Source organism: Triturus cristatus, chromosome 2_1 (assembly GCF_964204655.1).
Source record: "Triturus cristatus chromosome 2_1, aTriCri1.1, whole genome shotgun sequence".
Taxonomy (NCBI): domain Eukaryota; kingdom Metazoa; phylum Chordata; class Amphibia; order Caudata; family Salamandridae; genus Triturus; species Triturus cristatus.
The window spans coordinates 1,183,008,310-1,183,035,459 of NC_140581.1; the positions used below are offsets into that span (position 1 = coordinate 1,183,008,310).

Sequence of the window (27,150 nt, forward strand, 5' to 3'; positions counted from 1 at the left end):
GTCCCGCTCAGCGCTGATCGGCAGATCTCCGAGGGAGGCCAGCTCACCGGTCTGAGGCGGCCGCCATCTTACGGGTACCGCGAGGCGGGATCGCGTCTCAGGCTGTGTCTCGGGCTGTGTGCGGCCTTAATACTGCACCCACAACGCAGCTGGGCACAAGGTCGGACTCCAGAGCAAGGTGGTGGCCGGATTTTGACTACAGGTGAGAGGAGATGGTGGCGGATGAGGAGCGGATGACGGAGGGGTCCAGAGCACTCCTAAGGTGCGACCGCCATCTCGACGCTCTTAGCCACGCCCCCATGAAATGTATTTTTAATATCATATGTAGAATTGTCTTAACTTGATGTTTTATTGTATTGCAATGGTTTTTATTAACTATGCAAATAAACTGAACTAGAACTAGAGTGCTGGCATCGGCGGCTCCCTGCCGCTTGGGATGCTGGGGCTTGAAGTCTGCCCCCACTCTGGTGCTCCTGCAAGCTCCCTCTTAGATTATTGGATGTTGTAGGGGAGTAGGATCTGCTTCACATGGGTACCCCCACTTTGTGCTGGTGTTTCACTGTTTTTCGACCTTAGGTTGGCTGTGGCGCTGCTAATCAGGACCACAGCCTAGCTGCTTCCTCTCTAAAATGGTTTGCATGTACATTAGGTACATATCTAATTGGATTGTGGAGTGCCTTATAAGCCCCTAGTATATGGTATACTATGTACCTAGGGCATAGGTACCTCAGAGGCCTACCAGGGGCTGAAGCATGTATTATGCCAACTCTGGGAAGCACTCCAAAATGGCACCACAGGACCGCTACTGCAGCCTGGGTAAGGGTGTGCTTGCACCCCTTACAGTGGTATAGGCTACCTATATCCACATATATATATACAGACACATATAAATTTATAAGTCACTCCTATGGCAGGCCTTAACAATCCTGAAGGCAGAGTACTTGGTTTTGTGTGAGAGGGTGCCCATGCATGAGCTGAGCCCCTCTGCAGCTTTTGGAAATCCTTTCTTATGGCTTCTCTGTGATACAGCCATACCATATACTTTTAAGTGCATTATAACCTCGCCGTAAATGCTAACTTTGGAATGGCTGCATCAAAACATGTCGTGTTTGGTGTCAAACGCTTTGGAATACTACCCCCCCCCCCCTCCCCCCCCCCCCGCCAGTTCTGGCGGCGGGAGTAGCATTCCACCCTTCTTGAGGGAGAGACATGTTCACACTGGTCAAACCCAGTAGGACTTTCCTGAGCCCTGGCATCACAAAATGGATGCCTCTGCCACAGACAGGTCTGGCCTCCTGCTGCTGAACAAAACTCCGGCAGGGGAGGCCTGGACAATAGGTTTCCTGTCGAAGGGAGGTGTGACCACCTCCCCAGACAGGCAGATGTGTATGGGGGCTGGGCAAGAGCACTCTCTGATGCTTTGAAGTCCTGCACTGGGGGCACACTTGGTGTCCCTGTGCATAGTCCAGTTCAAACCGGTTGCAGGGGCTACCTGCCCCTGCTCTGGCACGAAACTGGACAAAGGAAATGGGTGTAACCACCCCTCTTTCCAAGCCCACCCATAGGTGGGGCCTTAGAGTTAGTCCATCTACTAAACTTAGTATAAGTATAGGAATCCAGTCCCTAGGACTTTAGATTACCCTGGACGAAACTCTGCAACATATATCCTGGACCTTCGACTTTCTATCACAACTAGAAGACGGAAGAAATCTCCCTTGGGGTCAAGGAGTGACTCCCCTGCTTGGCAGGCACCAGAGAAGCAACTGACCGGTCTGCATCGCTGAAGCTCCCGCCGGATGCCGAAGTCTTTGCATCACCAGAGGTGGATTTCCATACTTCCCCGAGGCTACCCTGAGTCCACAGCAAGCTGAGGCCCGTGGCTATCGTGGGTGACGTGGAACTGTGACCCCTGGACACCGTGTTCTTTTGCAGCAACAGCATCTTCCTGGTCCTCCTCAAAGATGTGATTTGGGCTCCGAGTAGCCCCAGCCTTGATCACCTCCTGCACTGAAGATTGCTGGCCTCCACGAGTGACCCGTGGGCCAGTTTCAAGTGCGACCGCTCGAGGCTCCCTTGCGATCACTAGTCCGTTGGCTAGCAGGTCCCCATGAAGGCAACCCCTTTTCTGCTTGGGCTTTCCTGGTTGCTCCAGACGCGCCCTGACTTACCCTTGCAGGGTAAGTCCCTCAGACCTTGCTGGTCTGCACCGCAGTCCTTTCTCTGAATTCCAGTGACTTGCCGTTGCCAAGGCTTGTTTGGTCCATTCTGGTCGCCGACACGGCAGCATTCGACAGACTTCGTGGGACAGCTCGAATCCGGCTCGTGGACTTCGTCGACGCCTCCTGGACCTCGTGGCTGAAGAGTCAAGACACCCATCAACTCACCTGAAGCACCCGACATCTGTGGGCATTGGTCCATCCTGCCCTCGGTCACTGGCCAGTGACACTGACTCTGTCCCCTCTGCTTTCAGGTTCCTTCCATCCTAGATCCAGGCTTGGATCTCTTCGGACACTTCTCCTCTTCACGGCAGCAGCAGTTCTTTGCAGGCTTCCATTGCAATCGACGAGGTGACCCGACACCAAAAGACACCTATGCACCCGGCTTCCCTGGTTGAGGTAACTCGAGTACTCCGGTACTCCCGTAGGTGCTAGCCCTAGAACTTCTTAAGTCCAAAAGGGTTTGGTCCTGACTCGATTAGAAGTGTCCCTAATCTTTAAAATTCCAACCGCGACATTCCCCGTAGAAGATAATAGGAACCCGCGGTTGTGTTTTCACACTGCATACAGCTCCCGTGGGTCCCCTGTGTCACTACCTTGGGTGGATCCTGGGGGTCCCAGCGATTCTAGAGGCAATAGGCCTAGTGCCTATTTCAGTCGTGGTTCTTATACCACTTTTTTGGTATATGGTTTGGTACGCCCCTAGGGCCCAAACGTGTATTTGTGCTTTTACTGATGCTTAATCACTTGTAACTTAAGTACTTCGAACTCCAGTCTCATAAAGAGACTAGAGGGGTGTGTGTTAACCTAAATACATATATTTTTAATATATACCTGGTGTGGTTGTCCTTTCATTTGATCATTCAAGAGATTATAAACTGGTAAAACAAGCTGCTTTACATTCCTTCAAGACTTAGCCTGAAGGCTGCTCTCCATAGCTACCACTAGGATAGCTTTCAATAAAGGTTGTCTTTAACCTATCACCACAAGGGGTTGTTTGGACTGATACAAGGTGCCCACTAGAACTAGTGGACAGCATTTATCAGGCCACCTTCTCACATATGTGAACAAATACCTAAATGAAAACACATCAGAAACATAGACACTTCCCAGTGGGAACAAGACCATCTATCTCCTGCATACCATATGACCAAAATGTGATTTCCCTCCTCCTAATTAGTGCAAGTGAGCAATCTAGGCAAGATCAAAGATTCAAACTTCGCACTAATGCCACAAGTTTTACATAAGGATATTTTTACATGATGAAATACCTTCTCAAATCTTTCCCTATTTAGGATTCCACCAAAGGGTACAATCAAAAATCAGTCTACTACTCTCCCAACTAGAACAACACCAACAGTATATACCTTGGAGAGAATGGATCAAAAACTTGCAGAGAATCCAGAACACAGCTGCAAGTCAACTTTCACGTTTGTATCAGGCCATGGATTCCCCCTGCACTTCAGCCTGTACATCGGATGCTTGTGGCTAGATGTATCACCTTCAAAGCAACATGCATGGCTAATTGCATTATCCATTGACCAGTACATTTTCTTCTTCAGAAAAAAAAACTCTATACCTTCCTTCAAACATCTGTGGTAGATACCCATCATATGTCCCTATCACACTACTTCAGTCCATCTTGGCCCCAGTATTATCTGACAACAAATCTGATATTGGTGTGGCCTCTTTCTCTGTTCTAACTGCTAAACTGTGGAACTCTCTTCTGGTAAAAATAAGTTATTGACTTTCTAGTACAAACTGCTTCATGATGTCTAAATGTTTCATGGCTTATGTAGTGAAAAATACTGTGCTGAGTCTGTTGCCTTGAATGTGGGGTATATTGTTGGAGTCTGACAAATCTCCATTAAAGAAATAAGGAGTGTCAAGAACACTATAGATCACACTGAGACATTAACATTCTGAAATAGGTATTTTAATTGAATGTATCTTGCAAAATTATCTTCTGTAGGATGGCCATAATATACAAATGAAATCTTCATTATCTAGCTTAAACAGACACTGTACAGACCACAGTGTAATTAACCAAATCATGACTGTAAATTAAAAATAGCATTTCAGAGCTGTGTACATTAATGGAAAAATTGTTATATTTTGTGTCACATTTTGTACAAATTATATTTCTATGTCTGTGCTTGAACTAAGCTTCATACATTTTTTTTTAAATACACGTAAATGTCTTTTCATAGCTTGGAGCACCAAAGAATGAAAGAATATATGAGGACTTGACTGATATGGAGAAGATTAAAACTATATTACAAGACTACCTGGATGATTACAACATGACATATTCTAAAGAGACAAAGCTGGTGTTTTTCTTGGATGCAGTAGATCATGTGTCGAGGTAAACTATTCTCTTGTTGGCACAAGCAAGTGTAACTTAGAAGTACAGATTTGTTCTTTGTGCAATGTTGCGAATTTGTGCCCAATTGCGCATGATATATATTTTAAAGGATTGCATGCCAAATTGAGAACCACATGCTACAAACTTCCCATTGTCGTTTAATGCGATGAACTTGTATGCTTGATTATGAATGCGCTGGTTAACATGCAAGAAATAACATTTTTGTTGTTATGCCCTGTCTCAGTTTCCTGGCTTTACGACTCTCCTAAACAGTAGTGTAGTGCCTGTGATTCCCACCTACACCATGTATTGTGCATTGTTTTTTAATAACTTTAGTGGATTTGTAGCATAGAAGTGTACTTTGTGAACCATTGTTGCCACTCAACCTACCTCCAGAGGCTCAATACACATTCCTGGCTGGAGTTAATGGCCCTGCTCCCAAGAGATAAAGGCTTACCTAGTGGCCAAGGAAGGCAAATGTCTTGTGAGCAACTGGCTTTATACAAGGAATTAGCCACCTGAGAGGTGTACAGTAACAGTAGGCAGAACAAAGGACAGTCTTCACATTGCCTCTTTTGACTTGTAAATGCCAAATTTGGATGGCAGCATCTGCTCCCATTCATTCCCATTTCCCTTCAAGACATTCAGCCCCGGTAGTATAGCAAATCAGTATTTGACCGTGACAGTGGAATGACACCTCATCTAAATAGGGTACTGGGTAAAGAAGACCCAGGGCCCATCTGGGTAAAAGATAGGGTTAACAATTTTGAAATGAAAACTTTGGAAATGTTTATAGTAAATGAGGGTTTGTGCTACAAAAGGGAAGGGGCATAGGGTGAGAAAATAAATGGAGTTGGGTGTAGATTTTCCAGTCACTGGCTACTGCATTGTGCAAGACTGTCAACTCACCACCACCTCCTCAGAAAACTCCTGGATCTAGGAGGAGAACATCTGAAGAAAGACCCTGCCTGAAAGGAACCTTCTCCTGACTCTTGCTGACACAGAGAGATTGGAACTGCTCAAGTTGTTGTGCGCTGTTTGCCATCTCCAGGGGCAAAAAAGCAGAAGGAATTCTGAACCCACGAGGATCCAGCTGACCACTGATGACTACATCATGTAGGAGTCCTCACTGGAGTGGGGTGAATCTTGTGGAAAATGCTTTTGCCCTTCCTTTTCTGAAGTTCCCCCCTCCTTTCTCCCCTTGTCAGGGTTGATGTTCGGAGGACCATCTGTTGCCTCTGTAGCAGTAGGTTCTATCTTTGCGACGGAAAGGTGTGATAGAGGTGGTTCCGAAGTAGGAAAGGGGCCAGGGATGCTACTCCCAGTATAGTGGATACTGGTGTATCCAAGGTATAGGTTCACCAGGGGTCCCCTATGGGCTGAAGCATGTATTATGCCTCCCATGGGAGACCACTCACACTGTAACTACAGGCCTGCCATTGCAGTCTGTGTAAGCTGGTGCTAGTATCACTCATGAAAGATCTAGGTTCCCTATATCTAAGGTCACTGCACTTAAAACCTATAAGTCACCCCTAAAGCTGACCTTTCAATCCCGTAGGCTGGGTGCTTGGTTCTAATTCTTGGAGTCAATTCTTCCGGGTTGTAAGTGCATCAGCCATTACAATACATAAAGTGGCCATGCGTCATTACGCAATGGCCATCTCTAAACTGGCTGTAATGAACCCTGTCATGTTTGGTATCAAACATGTTGGAATCATACCCCCACGCTGTAAATGGTGTGGGAGGTATGATTCCATGCACTTTAAAGTTCCTCCGGGAGGCCCTCAGTGCTCCCGATACCAGTCTTCTAAACCCGAACAGCACCACATGGGTGCTGCCAACTAGAGACGCGATTCTGCCCTCCTGCTGCTGAGCAAAGCTCGAGCAGAGTAAGGCAGAGCAATAGGTATCCTGTCACGGGGAGGTGTGACCACCTGCCACATGGGGTTGAGTGTATTGGGGCCGGGTGGGAGCGCTTGCCAGCGCAACTCAGTCTGCTTGGAGGCCACACTTGGTGCCCTTCTTGCGTGGTCCAGTTCAAACCAGCTCAGGGAGCAGTTGGCTCCCACTCTGGTGCGAAACTGGATAAAGGACATGCTAATATCCTCCCCACTGTCCGACCCCTCCTCTAGGAGGAAACCTGAATCGTCTCAACCCTTTCCTTAGGGTACTTAAGGGCTTACATGAGGGTGGGTCTCTAGATTCGTCATGGGACAAGATTAATTTCAAAACACCACTTCTTCTTCGACTGTCTGGGCACTCTGGACTTCGCTCTGGGCATCAAGACTGCAATTGGGAAAGCTCTTGCTGCTCCTAGTCTCATCGCCCTGATCGTCTGCTGCAATGTCTATGCCTGTGATCCATACAGGAACCTTCCAAGGCCGGTGGACATCCAAGACACCTGAAAGAATCTCCCTTGAAGTGAAGGAGTCACTTCCCTGCATCTGCAGGTACTGCAACTAAGCCGACCAGTGTGCTGATCCTGGGCTCCCACGGACTCCGAAAGGCTAGCAATACAAGTTGTGGTTCTTCACATCGTACAAGGCCTGCCCTGTCCACCCACCAAGTTTGAGGCCACTATCCCTCGTCGGAGCCAAATGAACCGAACCCCTGTGCGCCACATCGACTTGCTGTTGCAAAGGCTTGTTGGCTTCCTTCCACCATGATCTTCGGGTTCCAAGTAGTCCCAACCTCAAGCATCTTCTGTGACCAAGATCTTCATCCCCACCACATCACCTGCATCGTGGGCTTGCGTCTTTGGTGAGCTGCTCAAGTTCCTCTTGCGACTCCAGTGCCTCCGGCATGTGGGTCCTCTTGAGGGTTTTCTTTTAATTTCAGTGGGCTCCCCTGATTGCTCTGGGGCCTGCTCTGCCATCCCTGCTTGTGGTGAGTCACCCGGACCTTGCTGGTCCTGACTCTGCACCTTCTTTGCTTTCCATGTTGTTTGCAGTTGCCAAGGCTTGTTGGTGCTCCCGACAGACACCGACCCCTCATCTCTCGACATCTGACGTGGGACAGTTCGTGAACAGCTCCTGGTCTTCCACAGTGTTGCCTGGTCCGCACAGCTGCAGCTCCAAGGTCACTGTCAGCTCTCCTGCAGCACCTGACATCGGTGGGTATACGTCTTCCGTGCCTCCTGGTCACTCCTGAGTGGCATAGACTCTGTCCCCTCTGCTTGCAGGTACTTTTCATCTTGAATCCACCTTTGGGTTCCACCCGACACTTTCACCTTCTCCAGAAGCGGCATCTTCCTGAAGTCCTCCATTGAGTTCGACGGCCGTTTCAGATGCACTTCACACATATGCACCCGGCTTCCTTGGTGTAGGTATCCTGGTTCCTAGGGTATCCACGGGTGGGGTGGCTCTCCAACCTTCAGTCTACCATGGGGTTTCTTCAGGGTCCACTGGAAAGAGTCCTTCTTCTTTAAAATTGTAACCGCGACTTACCCATTGACTTGTATTGAGCCCGCGGTCATGCTCCCACTCTGCCCATGGCCCCTATGGGGTTCCTGGTTACTTACCTTGGGTGGTTCTTCGTGTCACCGGCACTTCTACGCCGTCTGGGTATAGTCTTGATTTGAGTTGTGGTTCGCATAGCACTATTTTAGTATATGGTTTGGTCTCCCCCAGGCGACTACTGTGTAACTGTGCTACTTACCTGTTTCTATTGAAAAGTATTGTGTGCATTGTGTATATCTCTGGCTAGGAGATATCTGTAAGTGTTAGTGAGTGTCTTATAATAAATACACATTTTTATAAATACACTGTGTGGTTCTTTTTCACTTAATCTATATGAATAAGATTATGTTCCGGTAAAACAAGCTGCTTTACACTCCTTCTGGACTAAGCCTGAAGGCTGCTTTCCACAGCCACCACTTAGAGACGTTTCTAAGGTTGTGTAAGACCACTAAAATCACCATAAGGGTTGTCTGGATGGGTGCAGTGTGCCCATTTACATAAGTGTATACCATATACCAAACCAGCTTCTCACACCTTCATTCCCTCCATTTGCGGTGAGTCAGTTCAGGTTCTGCCGGACAACACTACCGCGATCAACAAACAGGGAGGAGTAGGGTCGTATTGCCTCTGCAGAGAGGCTCTGCGACTCTGGTCCTGGACCCAGGACCATCAGATTTGTGTAATTGCAAATCATCTGGCCAGGGTGCTGAATGTGCATATGGACAGTCTTAGTCTGCAATACTCGGCCGATCGCGAGTGGCATCTTTATCCGGAGGTGGTCCATCACATTTTTTGGATGGGGGGGTTTTCTTCGGTTAGACCTCTTTGCCACTCACAAGAACATGCACTGCCCGTCGTTCTGCAGTCTCCAGTATCCGATGTGGGGAACGTTGAGGGCTGCGTTTCAATTAGATTGGGGCTTTCAGCTTCTTTACGCATTCCCTCCCATAACCTTGATTCCTCAGGTTCTGAGGAAGGTTCGCCAAGACTGGGCCCAAGTCATATTGATCACCCCGAATTGGACAAGAAGGGTGTGGTACACAGACCTTCTTTACCTCTCATTGCACCCTCTCAGGGAAGACCTCCTCTTGCAATCGCAGGGGCAGGTTCTACACCTCCAGAGCCTGCACCTCCATGCCTGGAGATTGAATGGGGCAACCTGAGTTCTTTCTCTCTCTTACCAGATGTGGTGGATGTTATTTTATCAACCAAGAAACACTCCCCCAAATATAGCAGGCCCATTTATCTGATATTCTGAGTTTTTTTCGGTCCTTGGCTTAGCAGGGTTGTGTGGTAGCAAGTGTTAAGGGGTACTTGACGGCCTTGTCAGCCTTTCCTTGGTTACCAGACCAACCCTCTTTGTTTAAGTCTCACGTAGTCATGAGGTTCATAAAGGGTCTTACTAATAGGTTTCGTCCCACTCTATTTATCCTGCCTCAGTGGTATTTAAATTTGTTCTTACTCTCCGGATTGGGTGCCCCTTTGAGCTTCTTCATACTTGTCCATTGAGGCTACTGTCATTCAAGACTATTTTTCTGATTGCGATTACCTCTGCCAGGAGGGTTAGCGAGCTACAGGCTCTTAGTTATAAGCCTCCTTTCACCTCTATTCATGCAGATAAGATGGTTGTTAGGACCAAAGCTGCTTTCCTGCCTAAGGTGGTCACTCCATTCCACCTAGGCCAATCTATCACTTTACCCACTTTCTATCCTCCCCCCTACCCTTCTAAGAAGGAGGAGAGACTTCACTGCCTGGATCCTAAGAAGGCGGTCAGCTTTTACCTGGACAGATCCAAGGACTTCAAACCGTGTGAGAAGTTGGCCTGGTAAATGCTGACCACTAATTAGTGGGCACCTTGTACCAGTCCAAACAACCCTTATTGATGATTAGGTTAAAGACGACCTTTATAGAAAGCTATCCTAGTGGTAGCTGTGGAGAGCAGCCTTCAGGCTAGGTCTCGAAGGAATGTAAAGCAGCTTGTTTTACCAGATCAGAACCTCCTGAATGACCAAATGAAAGGGAAGCACACAAGAGATATATAAAATATATGTATTTATTACTAAATACTCTCTACTAACCTCTTTATGAGATTAGAGCACACTTCGGAGAGGACTTCAAGCAAACCCTTTGGAACAAAGAAGGTTCTAAGGAGGCCAGCACCCTTGTGAGTACCGAGGTACCTGTGTTACCTATCCCAGAGGAGCCGGGTGCATAGGGGTCAAGTGGTGTCGGAAACCCTTGTCGTTTTCAATGGCGTGAGGTGAAGAAGTGCTGCTGCCGGCAAGATGAAAAGTGTCTGGTGGAATCCAAGCCTGGATTCGAGGTGAGAAGAACCTGAAAGCAGAGGGGACAGAGTCTGGGTCACTTCAGGGTGACCAGGAGCTCAGTAGATGAATGCCGACCGATGTCGGGTGCTTCAGGTGAGAAGATAGGATGCTTGACTCTGCAGCCACGGGGACCAGGAGACGTCGACGACAACCAAAGTCTGGAGGTGAGCTGTCCCACAAAGGATGTCGAGTGCTGGGGGGGGTCAGTGTCCGGATTGAACACCAACAAGCCTTGGCAACTGCAACCCACGCGGGCAGAGGAAACAAGCTACGGTGAGAACCAGCAAGGTCCTGGGGACTCTCCAAGCAATGGAGAGTGAGGGCATGTCTAGAGCAACCAGTAAAGCCCAAGGAAGTCAAAGTTACCTTCACAGGGACCTACAGGCCAATGGACCAGGGATCGCAAAGGGACCTCGAGCTGAATCACAAAATACCAGCCCACAGCCGCAAATCTTCAGTGAAAATTCTGCTCGGGGTCAGGACTACACGTAGTCCAAAGCACAGCCTCAGGGGTCGCCAAAAAGCATATGCTGCTGCAAAAGTACACAGTGCACAGTGCACAGGGGTTTGGGTTGCACGGTCCCCACGAGGGATACTGGTCTCAGAATTGCTGAGAGGTCAGATCAACCTCAGGGACGCTCAGGAACCCACCTCCTGTGTTGCAGAAATCTTCTGAGTCCTCAGGAGCTCGGGAGATGCAAACCGGTCAAATGCGTTTAGGTGCCTGCTGCTGCAGGGGAGTAACTCCTTTACTTCAAGGGAGATTCTTCAGTCGTCCAGCGAAGTGTAGATCGTTGAAATACTTGGTTTTCGTAGCAGAGTTTAGTCCAGGTAAAATCTAAAGTCCAGTAGTCAGGGTTCCTACTTTATACCCAAGGAAGGGGTGGGACAAACTCTGGGGACCCACCTATGGTAGGGTCAGGACAGAGGGGTGGCTACACCCATGTCCTTTGTCCAGTTTTGCGCCAGAGCAGGAGAAAATGGCTCCTGCAACCAGTTTGAGCTAGACTATGCACAGGGACACCAAATGTGCCCCCAGTGTAGACTTTCAAACACTCTCAGAGTGCACCCACCCAGCCCCAATACACTAAATCCTGTCTGGGAGGTGGTCACACCTCCCTGTGACAGGAAACCTATTGTTAAGCCTTCCCCTGCTAGAGCTCAGCTCAGCAGCAGGAGGGCAGACTCGTGTCTGTGGCTGGCAGCATCCATTTTGTGATGCCCAGGTCAAGAAAGCTGGTACCGGGTGTACCGGTGTTTCACATAAGTCCCTCTAGAAGGGTGGAATCATACCTCCCCTGCCAGTTACTGGCGGGGAGGTATGATTCCAAGGTATTTAACACCAAACACGACATGTTTCTAAGCAGCCGTTTTAAAGTTAGCATTTACCACGAGGTTATAATGCACTTAAATATATATGGTTGGCTGCATCACAAACAATCCCGGAAAATAGGTTCCGAAGGCTGCAGAGGGGCTCTGCTCATTCTGTGGCACCCTCTCACATAAATCCCAGCACCCTGCCTTCAGGATTGATAAGGCCTGCCGTAGGGGTGACTGATTGGTTTATATGTGCAGTGATTTAGAATAGATATAGTGAACCTATATCTAAGTAAGGGCTGCATGCACCACCTTACACAGGCTGCAGTAGCAGAACTGTGGTGTCAGTTTGAATGGTCTCTCAGGGGTGGCATAATACATGCTGCAGCCCCCGGGAGAACTCTGGGGTACCTATGCCTTGGGTACATGGTGTACCATATACTAGGGACTGATAAGGGTACCCCAGTATCCAATCTGGAGTATACCTAAAGTACATGCACTCCATTTAGAGGAGAAAGCAGCTAGACTGGGGTCCTGGATAGCAGGATCCTAGTCAGTGTAAGTCGAAAGTGATACATCAGCAAAAAGTGGGGGTAACTACAAGAAGCAGATCCTACTCTCCTACAAACACAATACAATAACACAAAAGCAGAGAAGAGCGTGAAAATTATACTACCCAAATATCGCAAGTATTAACCTGCCACCCAAGGAACCATGGAGCAGTTACAGAGCTGAGGTAGGCGGGCTGCCGGCGCGAACCCACAAGCAGGGCAGACTCAAGGGCTGAAGCGAGGTGGAGCTGCTCGCGGAGCTGCTGGGGAGAGTGTTGGCCTGGACCGAAGGTCTAGGGTCACCTCGGGCTTCCTACCGTGGCAGTCTGGACAAATCTCCTGACAGAGGTGCTTCAATCGCAAGCGTGCTCTTCGGAACCCCAGCTGTCATTCGATGAAGGCCTTACTGACAACCTTTTGGGCAACTGGTCCAGGCCCAACATGGGTGCTCCCGTGGATAGGATGATTGCCCGGGCCACCACCCGGCCCCGGGCGATCCCACTTTCCTCTCCCAACATCCCACCCCTGAGTGCTTGGTGGTCCAAGCCTCTACCTCCAAAAGTGCATTTCCGAACGCTCCACTAGATAGGGAATCCAAGAAGCTGGATCATCTTAGAAAGAAAATGTTTTCTACCGCCAGCTTGGGACTGCGGTCGGTAAACACCGCATGTCTATTGGGCCGTTATTCCCACTCTGTGTGGGACACGGTTGCACAAGTGCTGCCTCAGTGTCTGGAGGAGGCTCGGACTGTCCTCTCACAGGCTGTTGCCACAACAAAGTTTACCATCCGTTGTGGGCTGGATACCGCTGACTGTCTAGGAAGAACAATTTCCATGTCGGTAGCCCTTCGACGCTATGCCTGGATGAGATCAACTGGCTTTTCTGGGGATGTGCAGAGCACCGTCATTGACATGCCTTTTGATGGCCGTCGCCTTTTTGGCCACAAAGCTGACAACGCTCTAGAGCGTTTCAAGGACTCACGGGCTATGGCCAAGTCCTTGGGCCTCTCCAACCGCCCTGCGCAGTCTGCTTTTTGACCCTTTTGTGGCTATGGAAGGGGTGCCCAACTATGTCCTGCCCAGAGCCACAGGCCGATGCAAGCTGCGCAACCTTCGCGTGGCCGGGGATGTGGGAACCACCGCCCTGGTTCTGGGGGCCAGCGAGCGGGACAGTCCACCAACCCCACCTCTGCTTCAGCCTCCAAACCTTCCTATTCCGACTTTTCAGGCCCATCAATTGCCAGTTGGCGGTAGGATCCGCCATCACCTCCCCCACTGGCGCACCATCACGTCAGACAGGTGGGTTTTGTAGATAGTCCGAAGGGGCTACTCCCTCCACTTTGAGGCTACCCCTCCTGCCATGCCACCTCAGTACCATTGCATGTCATAGGATCACCCGGGCCTTCTCCAACAGGAAGTTATGGCTCTCTTGGCCAAGGGAGCCATTGAGCGCATTCCTGCCCCAGAAGTAGGTCGTGGTTCTAATTCCTACTACTTTCTGGTACCCAAGAAGGACAAGTGCCTGCATCCTATCTTGGCCCTCAGGAACGTCAACCGCTTCCTCCAGAAGGAGAAGTTCAAAATGTTGACGTTAGCTCAGGTCTTGTCTGCCCTCGACCCTGGAGACTGGATGGTAGCGTTTGTCTTGCAGGATGGTTATTTTCACATTCCCGACCTGCCAGCCCACTGGCGCTACTTGCCACAAGGGATGTATGTTCATACATCACACACAATTGCAACACGTGTTTTTACCACGCGTGCAATGCTTCGCAAACACAGTTACACCGGCAATGTTCACAACGCACGGTGTTGCAACGCAGATACAGTGATTCCTATGGGCAAGTACATGACATCGCACACTGGAAAATCGCAAGTCAATACAACGCATAGTCTACTGTATTGTCTTGCATAAACTCATAGAAAGATGCGTTACGTAACTGGTCCTACAGGCAAGGTTTAGCAATGTAAATATCTGTAAGCCAGAAGTATTCATAAATTTTAAACCGGTGAAGGCGTACAAGAATTTTCCTTATACTTTTGTTTACATGTGCAGAAGGCAGCACACTGTTGTGAAAATACGGCAGTGCTAATACCAAAGTTTCTGGTTTTTTTTTTGGCAAAAGCGTGATCCCGCCTCTAACCACCGGCCCCCACTGCCGCCCCCCCCCGCCCCCCTCCCACAACGCTAATTCTTCAAATGCAAGAGATGACCTCCTGGGTTGGTGTCAGAATGAAGCACTCTGACTGCTTAGCACTGGAGCACGCGCGCGCTTGTTTTATTAGGCTGGGGAGTGATAACACCAATGTGTGCGGTGTTATATTATAACAGTGTTTCCTCTTTTATGTCCCACAAATACGAAATTCAGGAGCGCCATTGCCCCTTTACCTCTGTTGCCTATTACCAGCACGTTGGGAGTTAGGGGGCAGTTTTTCGACCCATCTCGACGTTTTGTTCAGGGAACAGTGTGCTTTTTGCGATGTCTTCAGGGTTTAAACGTTACGGATTTTTTGACCAACAGATGTCGATCACATATCCTCTCATACAATCTGTTTTTGGTGCCTTGGAGAACGCCATGACTCCAAGGAGTGCGGTTCCTATCAGTATCTTCAGCTGAAGCTCTGTACTAAACTTCTGGCGGCGCAATTTCTGAGGCACTGCAGCGTCGTCAGTCCATGCCGAAGTCCAGACACCGTTCAAAGAGCCATTCGGCTGAGGGGCCGACTCCATCGAGGTAGGCTGTGAAGCGCAAACGGTTGACACGTAAGTCCGTCTCTGATGTCGTCTCCCAGCCTTCGGTTGTGAAACATTCACAGGAGTCCACCATGGCCTCCTAAAATATCCTGGGGCCGGGTGACTCTAGCCCAAATGCGTGAATATTACATTTCCCTGCATAAGGGTTTTGGACTTGATTCACCCTCTGGTGCACTTTCTGGCCCCAAGGAGGTAGGAGGTGCCCTGACTGGATCCTCGCTGGCGGGTTCACCCTCGGTGACAGTTGGGCCCTCTGAATCCGTTATCGGATTTGAGGCAGCATCAATTCACAGCCCTTCAGGGTTCACACGTTCGCATTGGGTCAGCCAATGACATCGGCATCGCTATTACTATAACTCTTTTTGACGTTGATACAACACTGCAACAGCGCTGGATAGTGTCAGATGCGGCACCAACAGAGCCATCTGCTCTGGGCAACTCTTCATCTGCCCTTATACAACCTGTTCCTGCTTTTCCTATGGGAATGCAAAGTTTGGCAGGTGAAGGGGAGAATATAGGGTGTCAAAACTCTTTGTGCAATACTGTCCAGCCACCTTTGGAGGAAAATTGGCTGACTCAACTGGAGGAGGCTAGTGGTCTAGAGCCCTCTCCAGTTTCGGATTTAATTTCTCTACCTGGTATCGCAATAGACTAAAGTTCTTCTTATGCAGCGGTGTTGAAGAGAATAAAAAATGGCATTAAGAACCGCCGAGGGTAATGGACTCCACATTTCGTGAGGGACACTATTTCGCATTATGTGCTGGGACTGCACAGCGGATGTATGGGCAATAGAGACAGATGGAAACTTGATGAGAAGGCTGCTAAATAATTGATGTCCCCGCCTCCATCATTTTGCCTGGCAGGCATGTCATTTACCAGTCATCTGTGTGACCTTGTGATAGAATCCTGATGGAATCCATTATGTCCGACATTTGAATTTGTATCCAGACCTAATGATTGGTATTGTGCCCTGATGATGACCCCTTAAAAATTATTATCTATCCCATGGTTATCTGAGGTCGAAATACATTTGCAGTTCCTTGAGGAATAAAGGGGATCCTTTTCTGCATATAGCCGTATGATTTGGTTATAAATCTTGGAAAATCATGAACCAAGAATGGAATGAAATTGGACTGGACAAGCGGAAGAGAAACCATACAATAATTGTTCTTTGAGCCTCATGCTGTAATAGGGTTTTACATTGAATGTTTAACGTATATATTTTGATTCACTATATATAACTCGCATATATCAAACATTTCTAGATCTCTAGTTTGTCTTTGATTTATGTCTTGTGATTTTTTTGTATATTGATTTCTTTATTCTTATTTTTTGTGCTTGGAAACATAAGATTGTTTGGATATTAGAAAACATGATTGTGATTAAATGTTTTTAAATATGAATGTGATTAATTCTAAAACACACTGTATTAATGTGTATGTTGTGTTTTTTTTTAATTAGTATTGATTTATAGCCAGGTGAGGTCCTGTATACTTTGTGTTGTGTTGCATTGATCCCTCCCGACATGGTAGGCTTTACTGGATCATACCCCATTGAGGTTTGAGGCAGTATTGAAGAGGGCAGCTGCAGACTTACATGGTGGATGTTCTTCACCATTGTGAAACGGGAGTGGAGCCTTTACTCCCTTTTAAGTCTTTGTTTGACCTTTTGTTAGAGACTTGGGTGAAACCAGTAACAGGAGCTCCAGTTGATCGGGCTATAGCCAGTCAGCATCATTCTGCCCCTGGGGACCCAGTTTGTCTCTTGTGACATCCCACCAAAAAAGGACCGGTAGTACAGGCTGCTATGGCTTCGCCGGACCCTAGTGTCCTTCCCTTGGTTCCACCAAATAAAGAGTCCAGATGGCTAGAACTTTGTGGGAGGAATAAATGATTTTCCGTCGGTTCGACATTAAGGTGGTTAATCATGGCATGTGTTTTGGGCAGATTTGTTCATGCTTTATGGGACTCTGTGGCCCATTGGCTGATTATTTTTAAGTGTAAGCCAAGAGTGAACTCCTGTATGTGGTACTAGAAGGCCGGGAAGTGGGAAAATTCACCATAGAATGTGGTATGGACACCACCGATTCCGTGGGTAGAGCTATGGCTCACTCAGTTGCTTTGCGCAGACATGCATGGCTGCGTCAGTTTAGGTTTTCAGAGCCTGTGCAGGGGATCCTGAAAGATATGCCGTTTGATGTTGTACATTTATTTGGTGAACATGCTGAGTCGGCTTTATGGCGATTCAGAGCTTGTCGAAGGGACAAAGCCACCTATACATGTGTTTGAATGTTATGGTTGGATACTTTCTTTCTGACTTGTGTGGAAAGAAGTGTTTACACGTAGCTGAGTTGGAATATGTATTTTATCTGGTGACAACCAGTGTGTAGTTTTTGCTTGAAGCATGGGTTTATGTTTGTTTAGATAATCTTGTGGTTCTTTACATGTTTTTTCATGGCTCTTAATTCTGGTCAGTCAGTGTTAGAGGAAAATGATGGGGCAGCTATTCTGCAGAATTCTCTTTTCACAATAAGTGGTTTACTTGATTGTTATTAACTGCTTGGTGCAGAATTTCTCCTTCAGCCTGTCGATTACAGTTTTTCATCTGTTTATTTGTGTTTGGTTTTTAATTGAGACCTGGTATACAGGTCTTGCAGTTTGCTTTACTCTGAAGAAGAGCTTAAGCTCAAGAGTTGATACCTTCATGGTATGTACCGTACTCTCTATGGAGTATCTTTTCTATGCTATGGTGAGCATTTCTAAATAAATGTGTTGAGCTGGAATTGCTCAGCTTGCGCACTATTAATCTCTCATTTGAGCGTGCAGAGTTCTACCCTCTGTGTCAGGTTATTTCTCTGACGTATAATATCATACATCCGTGAGATTTGGTACCCCATGTAAGGTGCTTTTGAAATGTGTACCCCATGGGAGTCTCAGTGTATATAATCTACCTTTTGATTATAGGTTTGGTTATAATGATCCTCTTATTAGTTTTGGTTAATATGATGAAGTGTCTCTTATACTTTTATATGGAATTTGTGTAACCTTATGCTTCATTTATGGGCATACGTCAATAGACTGTGGTGTTATTGATGGGATAGTACAGCACTCAGGATGTCTATCCCAAAATTGCTTATGGTATTTTCACTGAAAGTAGCTGGTAACACACATTGTTAGTTTATGTGGTTTCTGCTTCTCCCTTTGTACTTACCTTACTTTTCGTGAGACTGTAGTTGACCTGCCCTCCATCGCGATTGGCATGAACTTAGGATTTACCCCAGTCTAGTGCGACCCTGGTTGACTATTTATGACTCTAAGCACTATCATTTGATTTATTCTTTAAAAATTCATAACTCCGGTTCTACTAATTGGATCTTTGCCTTTTTGGTCTTGTTTTACTCATACAAATATAATCTAGTTTTCTAACTCCGTGTGGAGTATTTTGGTGGTGTTTTCATTATGTTACTGTGTATGTGTGTTACACAAATACTTTACACATTGTCTCTTTAGGTAAGCATGACTGCTCTGTGCCAAGCTAACAGAGGGTGAACACAGGTTGTCTGTTAGTGTATATGTATCTTACCCTTACTAGAGTGGTGGCTCCTGCTTGTACAGGGTGCATACTCTGACAATCAGAACCCCTATTTCTAACACCTCCTTTCTAATACAATTAAGTTACACTTAAGGTAGTTCCTAAATAGCCCATAGGGCAGGATGTAATGTATTTAAAAAGTTGCACATGTACTGTCAAGCTTTACATGTCATGGTAGTGAAAAACTGCTAAATCCTTTATTCACTGCTGTGAGGCCTACCTCTCCCGTAGTTAAACATTGGGGTACCTTATCACATTTAATAAGTGATACCTTTTGTTTGGGAACAGGTAGAAATATCATGTTTGTTCTCTAAAGAATTGGACTTTAGTTTAGTTTATTATTATTATGCATGATTAATAAAAACCGTTGCATGCACGTGTCATTAACAAATTAATTTGCATGATACAAAGCAAGATGAAAAATAATTAAAACTATCATAAAAATGCAGCGTAATAAAAGTCACATTGGAGCTTTTACAGCGCATCAGGTTTAAAGTGCCTGTGATTCAAGAGGTAGACTAACAGGAGCCTTGTCAAGTTAAGCAGCAATAGAAAAACAGAAAATTAAATGGCCCAGCTATGTTGTTGTTAAGTGTCCACTTGCGATGTGCATTTAAGTCTCTCTGACACAGTAACAAAGAATTTTGTGATTCAGCAGTTTAGCTGTGTTTCCGCCGGATTAAAACACAGTTTTACTGCCTGCCTGCAAGTCCTAATACTGCTCTGAATAAACATTGGGCAGAGTAAGGTGCATCTTATGTCATTTAGGTTATGGCAGATACAAATGACATGCACAAGGTTCTCGTTCCCTTTTTCACAGAGGCGGCAAGTCTGTTCTCCTGGTCTCCTTTTCCAGGGCCGCAGGTGCAAAAGGATTGGTAGAATTCCAAAGTGGAGCTTTAGGAACTTTTCTTTTATCCTCATTTTAACTCCTGTTTTTAAATATATTTGAGGTTTGGGAACTTTGTAGTCGCTGAGCAGTGTCCAGCCATGAGCCCTTTGGGTTAGTGTTTCCCTATCTTCTGTGATAGATACCATTTTTGTTGCTTTTGATACGATCTTTTTAAAACACTGGTGATCGTAGAGGTTGCCCAAAGGTTGGTCAATCCTAGTCGATTGAGAGAGTCAAACAAGTACTCCCTGGCTGGTGATTTTCCATGGCGTGACAACTCATCCCCAAGGTGTGAGTTTAGGGAACCTGTTTCGGCGCTTCTGATCTTGTGCCAGCTTTTAATATATGCACCCCTTCTTTCCACTGATTGTTTTTGTTGCCCAAATTCTAGATGTATCTGAGCGGGCAACACGTAGTTTGGCAGATGAAAGATTGCTCTATAGATGTTGGCGATTATTTTGTCCAGGGTCGCTGCATCTTTCCCTTGCATTGATTCACTCCCTTTCGTTAGCGTTGGTTGAAATGTTGCTTGAATCACCTGTAGTAAGGGGTCAAGGGTTAAGTCTGGCAGCACTTTCCTCAGAGGTTTAATTGCTAAGTAGATTGTTGTGCCCTTCCTACACAGGGCCTCCAGTTGGAATATATGCGAGCCTCTGCCATCCAACAAGACTCCAAGGTAATTGTAGGTTTTAACCTGGTCTAAACGGTGCTCATCCAAATACCAGTTGATCCTTTTCCGCGTATGATCATTTACTGTCATGATTTTTGTTTTCTTTAGATTTATGTTTAGGGCATTACGTTGAGAGAAACTATTGGTAGCATTCAAGAGAAGTTGCAGGCAGATGGGAGTCCGTCTTAACAGCACCAAGTTGTCTGCATATAGTAAGTTGGACAGTGGCGTTTTTCACAATTTTGGGGTATGTGGTGTACTCTTTTCCAGTTCCCTGGGAAGGTCGGCCAGGAAAAGATTAAAAAGCAAGGGTGCTAGCACGCACCTTTGCTTTAACCCTTTAGAGGTGTTGATTCACCTTGAGAGGTGCGTCCCTGCTCCTAGTTTAATCCTGACCCAGGTGTCAGTGTGTAGCAGTAGTAGCTGATTTAAAGGGGTGTCGGTATCCCCCAATTTCCCAATTTTGTTCAATAGTTTAGCGCGATCTACGTGATAGAAAGCTGCGCTGTAGTCTATGAAACATAAGAATAGTGGGTACTTTCCCACTTTAGCCTCATCCGTCAACAAAGCTAGCGGCATAATATTAGTAGTAGTTTCCTGTCCTCGACAGAACACTTTTTGGTTTATAGGGATGATAGAATTTGCCAATGCCCAGGCTGTTAATTATTCAAGGATTATTTCCTCATAGTACTTAGCTTCTATGTCAATTAGGGCAACAAGTCGGTAATTGTTTGGGGTGTTTCTGTCGTTCTATTTGAAAATTGGGCTGATCGTTGATCCTTTCCATGGCTCCGGGATTGCTTGTGAGTCCTGTATATCCTTGACTGGGACCAATGCTTTGCTCCAAAATTCTATATCCTGCTTGTACAGCATTGGCGGGATTCCATTTGGGCCAGGGGCTCCTTCTAGCCTCCCTTTGGCTATTTGTGGCTTAATTTGTGGAGTAGTTATTCCATAGCGATCTTCGTTGCTATTCAGTGATGGTTCGGGGCTTTGTGAGAAGTTGGCCTGGCATATGCTGGTCACTAGTTATAGTGGCCACCTTGCACCAGTCCAATTCGACTCTTATGGTAGATAGGTTTAAGACAATCTTTTAAAGAAAGCTATCGTAGTGGTAGCTGTGGAGAGCAGCCTTCAGGCTAAGTCTCAGAGGAATGTAAAGCAGCTTGTATAATCTCTTGAATTACCAAATTAAAGGACACCACACAGGTATATATATCAAATATATATGTATTTATTACTAGACACACTCTACTAATCTCTTTATGAGATTAGAAGCCAGGTACACATTCAAATGTCAACGTTTCACAATAAATTAAGCACAAATATGGCTGGAGCCCTAGGTGCGTACCAGACCATATACTAAAAAAATTGTATAACAATGTCGACTTGCAAAATGACAAGGCCTAGGGCCTGGGGAATCGCTGGGGCTTCACTACTGCAGTGTTAGCAGGTAAGTAACAAGCCCACGGGAGACGCGTGCAGTGTGTGAACACAGCCGCGGGTTCCCTATTGATTACAATGGAGCAAGTCGCGGTTTGATTTTTAAAATTCTAGGGTACTTCGAGGAAGTCTACAAGCAAGCCACTTACAAGGTAAGTACTTCGAGGGCCAACACACACTAGGGCACCGGAGTGCACAAGTTACCTCACCCAGGGAAGCCGGGTGCATAGGTGTCTTTTGGTGTCGGGTCGCGTCGCTGTTTTCTATGGAGACCAAAGAAGAGTTGCTGCTTGCGTCGACGGAAGAAGTGTCCGGTGGAATCCGAAGGTGGATTCAAGATGCAGAAGACCTGAAAATTGAAGGGACAGTGTTCAAAGTCACTTGCCAGTGACCGGTGGCCAGGAAGATGGATGACCACAGATGTCGCGTGATTTCAGGTTATCGATAGTGTTTTGACTCTTCGCTCACGAGGTCCAGGAAGGATCGACAATGACCAGCAGCTGGATTCGGAGTGTTCCACGACGTCTGCAGCTGATGGCAGTGTCAGCAACCGGATTGAAGCCAACAAGCCTTGGCAACTGCAAGTCTGGTTTAGACTGAAGAAAGTCGACGGTGCAGACCAGCAAGGTCTGAGGGACTCACCCAGTGAGGGTGAGTGAGGGCAGGCCTGGAGCAACCAGGAGAGCCCTTGTAGTTGATAAGAAAGTCTTCGGGGGACTCACTAGCCAACGGGCAAGTGATCGCAAAGACGCCTCTTCAGGAAATGCTTCACAGGAGCCCACGGTCACTTGGGATGGGGTAGGCCTCTGATTTTCGCTGCAAGACCTGCTGGAGGCTTGGGACACAAATGGTCCAATGCACAAGTTCGTTGAACGTTGTTAAGGGATTGCACTAGACAATAGTGCACGGTCCCCGGGTATTGCTGTTCCTCGTCACTCGTGGGGTCCACTCGCCACAGCTTTGCTGGGGACTCACAATGGCCGTCGAGAAGTCGGGAAATCCCCTTCCGGGGCAGCAGGGACCTCGAACTCCGGCGAGAAAGTTTGCAACCGTTGATTAAGGTTTTTGGTGCCTGGCAAGCAGGGGAGTCACTCCTTGACTCCAAGGGAGATTCTTCTGTCTTCCCAAGGTAGTGGAACGTCGAAGGGCCAGGATTCTTCTTTGTAGAGCGTCGTCCAGGGTTATCTGCTTTGCAATGGCAATGCTTGCTATCTTATAGTGAAGATAGGGGAGGGACTAGCTCTATGACCACTCCTCTAGGAGGGTCAGGGTAGGGGGTGGTTACACCCACTTCCCTTTGTCCAGTTTCGCGCCAGAGCAGGGACAGGTAGCCCCTGAACCGGTTTGAGCTGGCATATGCACAGAGGAGCCTACTGCTCCCCCAGTGCAGGACTGCAAAGCACTCTAAGAGTGCATCCACCCAGCTCCAATACACTAAATCCTGTCTGGAAGGTGGTGACACCTCCCTGTGACAGGATGCCTTTTGTTGGGCCTCCTCCACTGCGAGTTTCAGTCAGCAGCACAAGGGCAGCCCAGTGTCTGTGCTGGTGGCATCCATTTTGTGATGCCAGGGCTCTTTCAGATTTCTGTCGTTTAAGTACGGTGGGTACATGTCGTCCCCTCTAGAAGGGTGGGATCATACTCCCGCACCAGTTACTGGTGTGGGGGTATGATTCCAAGTTGTTTGACACCAAACACGACATGTTTTGATGCAGTCATTACAAAGTTAGCATTTACCGCGAGGTTATAATGCACTTATGAGTATATAGTTTAACCGCATCCTCAAACAGCCACAGAGAATAGACTCTGTCAGCTGCAGAGGGGTCCTGCTCATGCAGAGGCACCCCCTCACATAGTAAACCAAACACCCTGCCCTCAGGATTGATATGGCCTGCTATAGGGGTGGAACCTATACCTCAGTGAGGAGTGCTAACACTACCTCACACAGGCTGCAGTAGCAGGCCTGTGGTGTCAGATTGAGAATGCTTCCCAGGGGTGGCATAATACATGCTGCAGCCCCTGGTAGGCCTGTGAAGTACCAATGCCCTAGGTACCTAAGGTACCATATACTAGGGGTTCATAAGGTACCACAGTATCCAATCACTAGTGCATCTAATATGCACACCAAGTCGTTTAGAGAGAACAGAGAGACTGGGGCTCTGATTAGCAGGGACCCAGCCAGACTATAGCCAGAAACCAGTGTATACATCAGAAAAAACGTGGGGGCAACATAAGTGCAGATCCTACTCTCCTACAGGCTTGCTTCCACTTCTACTCCAAAGTATTTTTGTCTGCTCAGGGGGGATCCTGGATCCTTGTGCTTTACTTCGCTAGCCTTTTGTGTTATTTTTCCTCTGGGCGGGATGCCTCTGTTGTTTTGGGTGGTCCAGGATTCCTCTTTCACCACGTTTACCTCTTCCACGTTATTGTTAAAGTGGTTATATAAGTATTTTGCTAAGTTAACCTCTGTTATGTTCAAGTTTATTCCTTAGTGGTTAGGTCGTTGGAGCCTGTTAATCGTCCGCCAGAATCTGGCACTGTTCTTGAGTTTAGAGTCATGGAGTATCCTTGCCCAGAGTTATTCATTCTTTTGCCTTTTCCATTTCTTCTTTTTTATTAGTGCCTTCAGCTCCTGCAGGCCGCTTTGCAGGGCTAGGTTTTTGGGAGTTTTGCGAAGCTGCCTTAATGTTTGATTTATTGTACGTTTGAGGTTCTGTGTCTCCGGTGTAGTTGCCTGCCCAGGAAAAGTGGTTGCTGTTTTTTCCTGTTTCATACCTATCCTGGTGGTGAATTTCTGCCTAATGCCCGTTGTAAAGTGTTCCCAATCTTTTGTGGGTTTAGATAAAGTATTGTTTATTTGACAGAGTAATGTCTTGGCAGTTTTGGATATTTCCTCAATTGTGCTGAATTTGCACCTCATCTGTTTGTAATCTGAGGTGTCGTCTGTGCCAATTATTTTGCATGCCTCCATTGGCTGTCCTTTGTTTGCTTTTAATGTCATTTCCTGTGGCAAATGATCACTTTGTTCATTGTAACCCATTCTAAACGAGTTGATGTTGTGGAACATGGAGCGAGTTACGAAGGTGAAGTCTTAATAAGTAGATATGGTTGTGGAGTGAAAAGTTGGGCTCAGCGGATTGTCGCCCTTGAATCGACCATTTAGAGCTCTCATATTTAGTTACTTCGAGTTCTTGGAGTAGATAGGTTGAACTTCTTGTTGGTTTGCCAGGGAATGCAGGGACATGATTTGGTATCCCCCACACAGTGGTTAGTTCTCCTGTTCATCATCTGACGCGGTTCCAATGAGATGAAGATTAAAATTGCTTGCCAGGATGATGTGCTCCGTGTCCTGCTCTTCTATAATGCTTGTCAGCTCTTTGATTAGCTCTTTTGCAGCTTTTAGCTTGTGTTTAGGGTGCAGGTAGGTGTTGATTATTATGAGTGACTGATCTTCCTCATTAAACATGAGTGATGTCATTACCGCCTGTATGTCACTTGGGGCTGCAAATTGTGCTTCAACTGGTGTAATTGCTCCTATTGTGATTATTGAGGCAAATATCATCTTTCCCCCTGAGCAATGGGCAACGTTGGATCCCTTTCTTGCTGGAATGAATTGAGATGTGTACCCCTGTAGCTCAATCGCATAGTCCTCCTAGGTTTCTTGGAGTAAGATCAAGGCAAATGTCTTTAGATAGGTTAGCTAAAGAATTGTAATTTAAGATCATCTTTAATGCTAAAGTTGGATTTTAAATGACAACTCTTAAAATGCCACTTTTAGAAAGTTGGTGGTTGTGTTTCTTTCTGTTTTTTTACTTTTCATACAAGATCATTCTATTTAATAAACATGACCTGTAAATCAATTAAAGCATTTTATCATCCTGACTTAACATTGCTCAATATTCAAGAATAGGGAGTGATAACAAAAAAGAATCGCAAACCTCTACAAACTTTTTCCATATCCCAAAATAACACACATTAATAAACAAGATGACACAAATCAAAAATAGCACCAATCTGTGTTCAACCAGTCCAAAGTTATAAACCAGTACGACCCCTTTTAACGCTCTTGGTATCAATAACGGGTTCCAAAATCATCAAATATGGAAAATGAAAAAAAAAAAATTGCTTTTCATAGAAAGTTCTTAGTCGACATCAAAATAATGAGCTGGCAACCCTAATCATAAGACTGGAACTTTGTTGCAGGATCAGCACATTAATTATTTCCTCCACCTTCGATCCCTGATTAATGCCATAATAGCAATAGTTTAACTTATATCTGAAACCCTACGAAGCCATCAAAATCATGCTGATTTTGTTCAAGTGTCTTGGAATGCACCCTGCACTCAGACAAGTCACTCCTCATTCCCACCCTTCAGTTTCACGCTCACCGTGCACTCACAGTGTGTAGTTATGGATTTCCCGCATTTGACACATAATCCATCATCTGCTACATAATTTGCAGATTAAAAAAACTTGTTTCTGGCTCAAACGGTTCAAAAGTTGCTAAACATGCAGCAACACATGTTACATCGCAGTGAAACGCCCTTTCTAAAGGTGGACTGGTCACCTTTCTGTTGCTTATTGCTATATGTGGGTGTTAATGTGGTACTTATGAGGGGCAATAAATGCCAGCACAGTGTTAACAAGTGTACAATTTGCACAATAATAAAGTAATGCTATCAAAAAATCTGCAGCATTATGCAGCATAATTCCAGTGGCTCTGCTTAACGCTTCATGGTGGCAAAGATTTATTCTTTTTGAGATGTAAGGGGGTTATCAGCTGACATCCGGAATAGTGGAGACACTTACAAAAATGTCTTCATTAGATACAGTTACTTATTACTAAAAAGTATATTTCGTAAAAACTTGTTTTATCTCAATAACTGCATCATTTTGCAACAGCCTAGATTAGAGTATGTAAATACTATTTTAAAATAATGACTTACATATTCACAGTGCTTTCTGCCACAGGCTGGGACCTTATAGCACTGTAAGCAGGGCCACTGGAATTATGTGCAGGAGAAGGCCAAATTATGCAGCAGGGTTGACTAAATTTTGCAGCAAGCTAAGGCGAATTATTCAGCAGAAGAGTACCATATTATGTGCCAGGTTTGACTAAATTATGCAGAAGAAAAGGTCAATTATGCGTCACAATGCGCCACATGTTGTGGTTAGCATTATTTCATTATTTTGTCATTTTAACTCAAGGTAACACTATCAGGGGGAATGGTTCACCTCATTAGTACCACTTTAACAGCCAAATACAGCAGTAAGCAACTACAAGATTACCAGTCAATCTTTGCAAAGGGCCTTCCACTGCTCCGGAATACTTTGTCACGCTTTAAGTAACTTTTATTCGGTTTGAGCTAGAATCAAGTTTTTATTGTTTGAAATCTGCAGATTATGTTGCAAATTAAGTAAACTGATAATTATGTGGAAAACGCTGCTGCTGCAGAAACTCATAATTCTAGTGGCCCTGGCTGTAAGTGACTCAATCAATTAATGGCTAGAAAGAAGGCTGGTTTCTTTCTGCACTACCACCACACCCTTCGCTTTCAGGCAGAGGCAC

At 46.3% G+C, this 27,150-nt stretch overlaps 1 protein-coding gene across 2 annotated transcripts in view; it reads left to right on the forward strand.

Annotated features, from left to right (window-relative positions):
- The window catches only part of DNAH6 (dynein axonemal heavy chain 6), a 2,458,578-nt gene that overhangs the window by 1,463,214 nt on the left and 968,214 nt on the right, over positions 1-27,150 (forward strand). For both annotated transcript variants that reach the window (XM_085636629.1, XM_085636630.1), the window contains one exon: positions 4,427-4,581. In XM_085636629.1, coding sequence (XP_085492755.1) covers positions 4,427-4,581 — 155 coding nt within the window. The remainder of the gene's footprint in view (positions 1-4,426; positions 4,582-27,150) is intronic.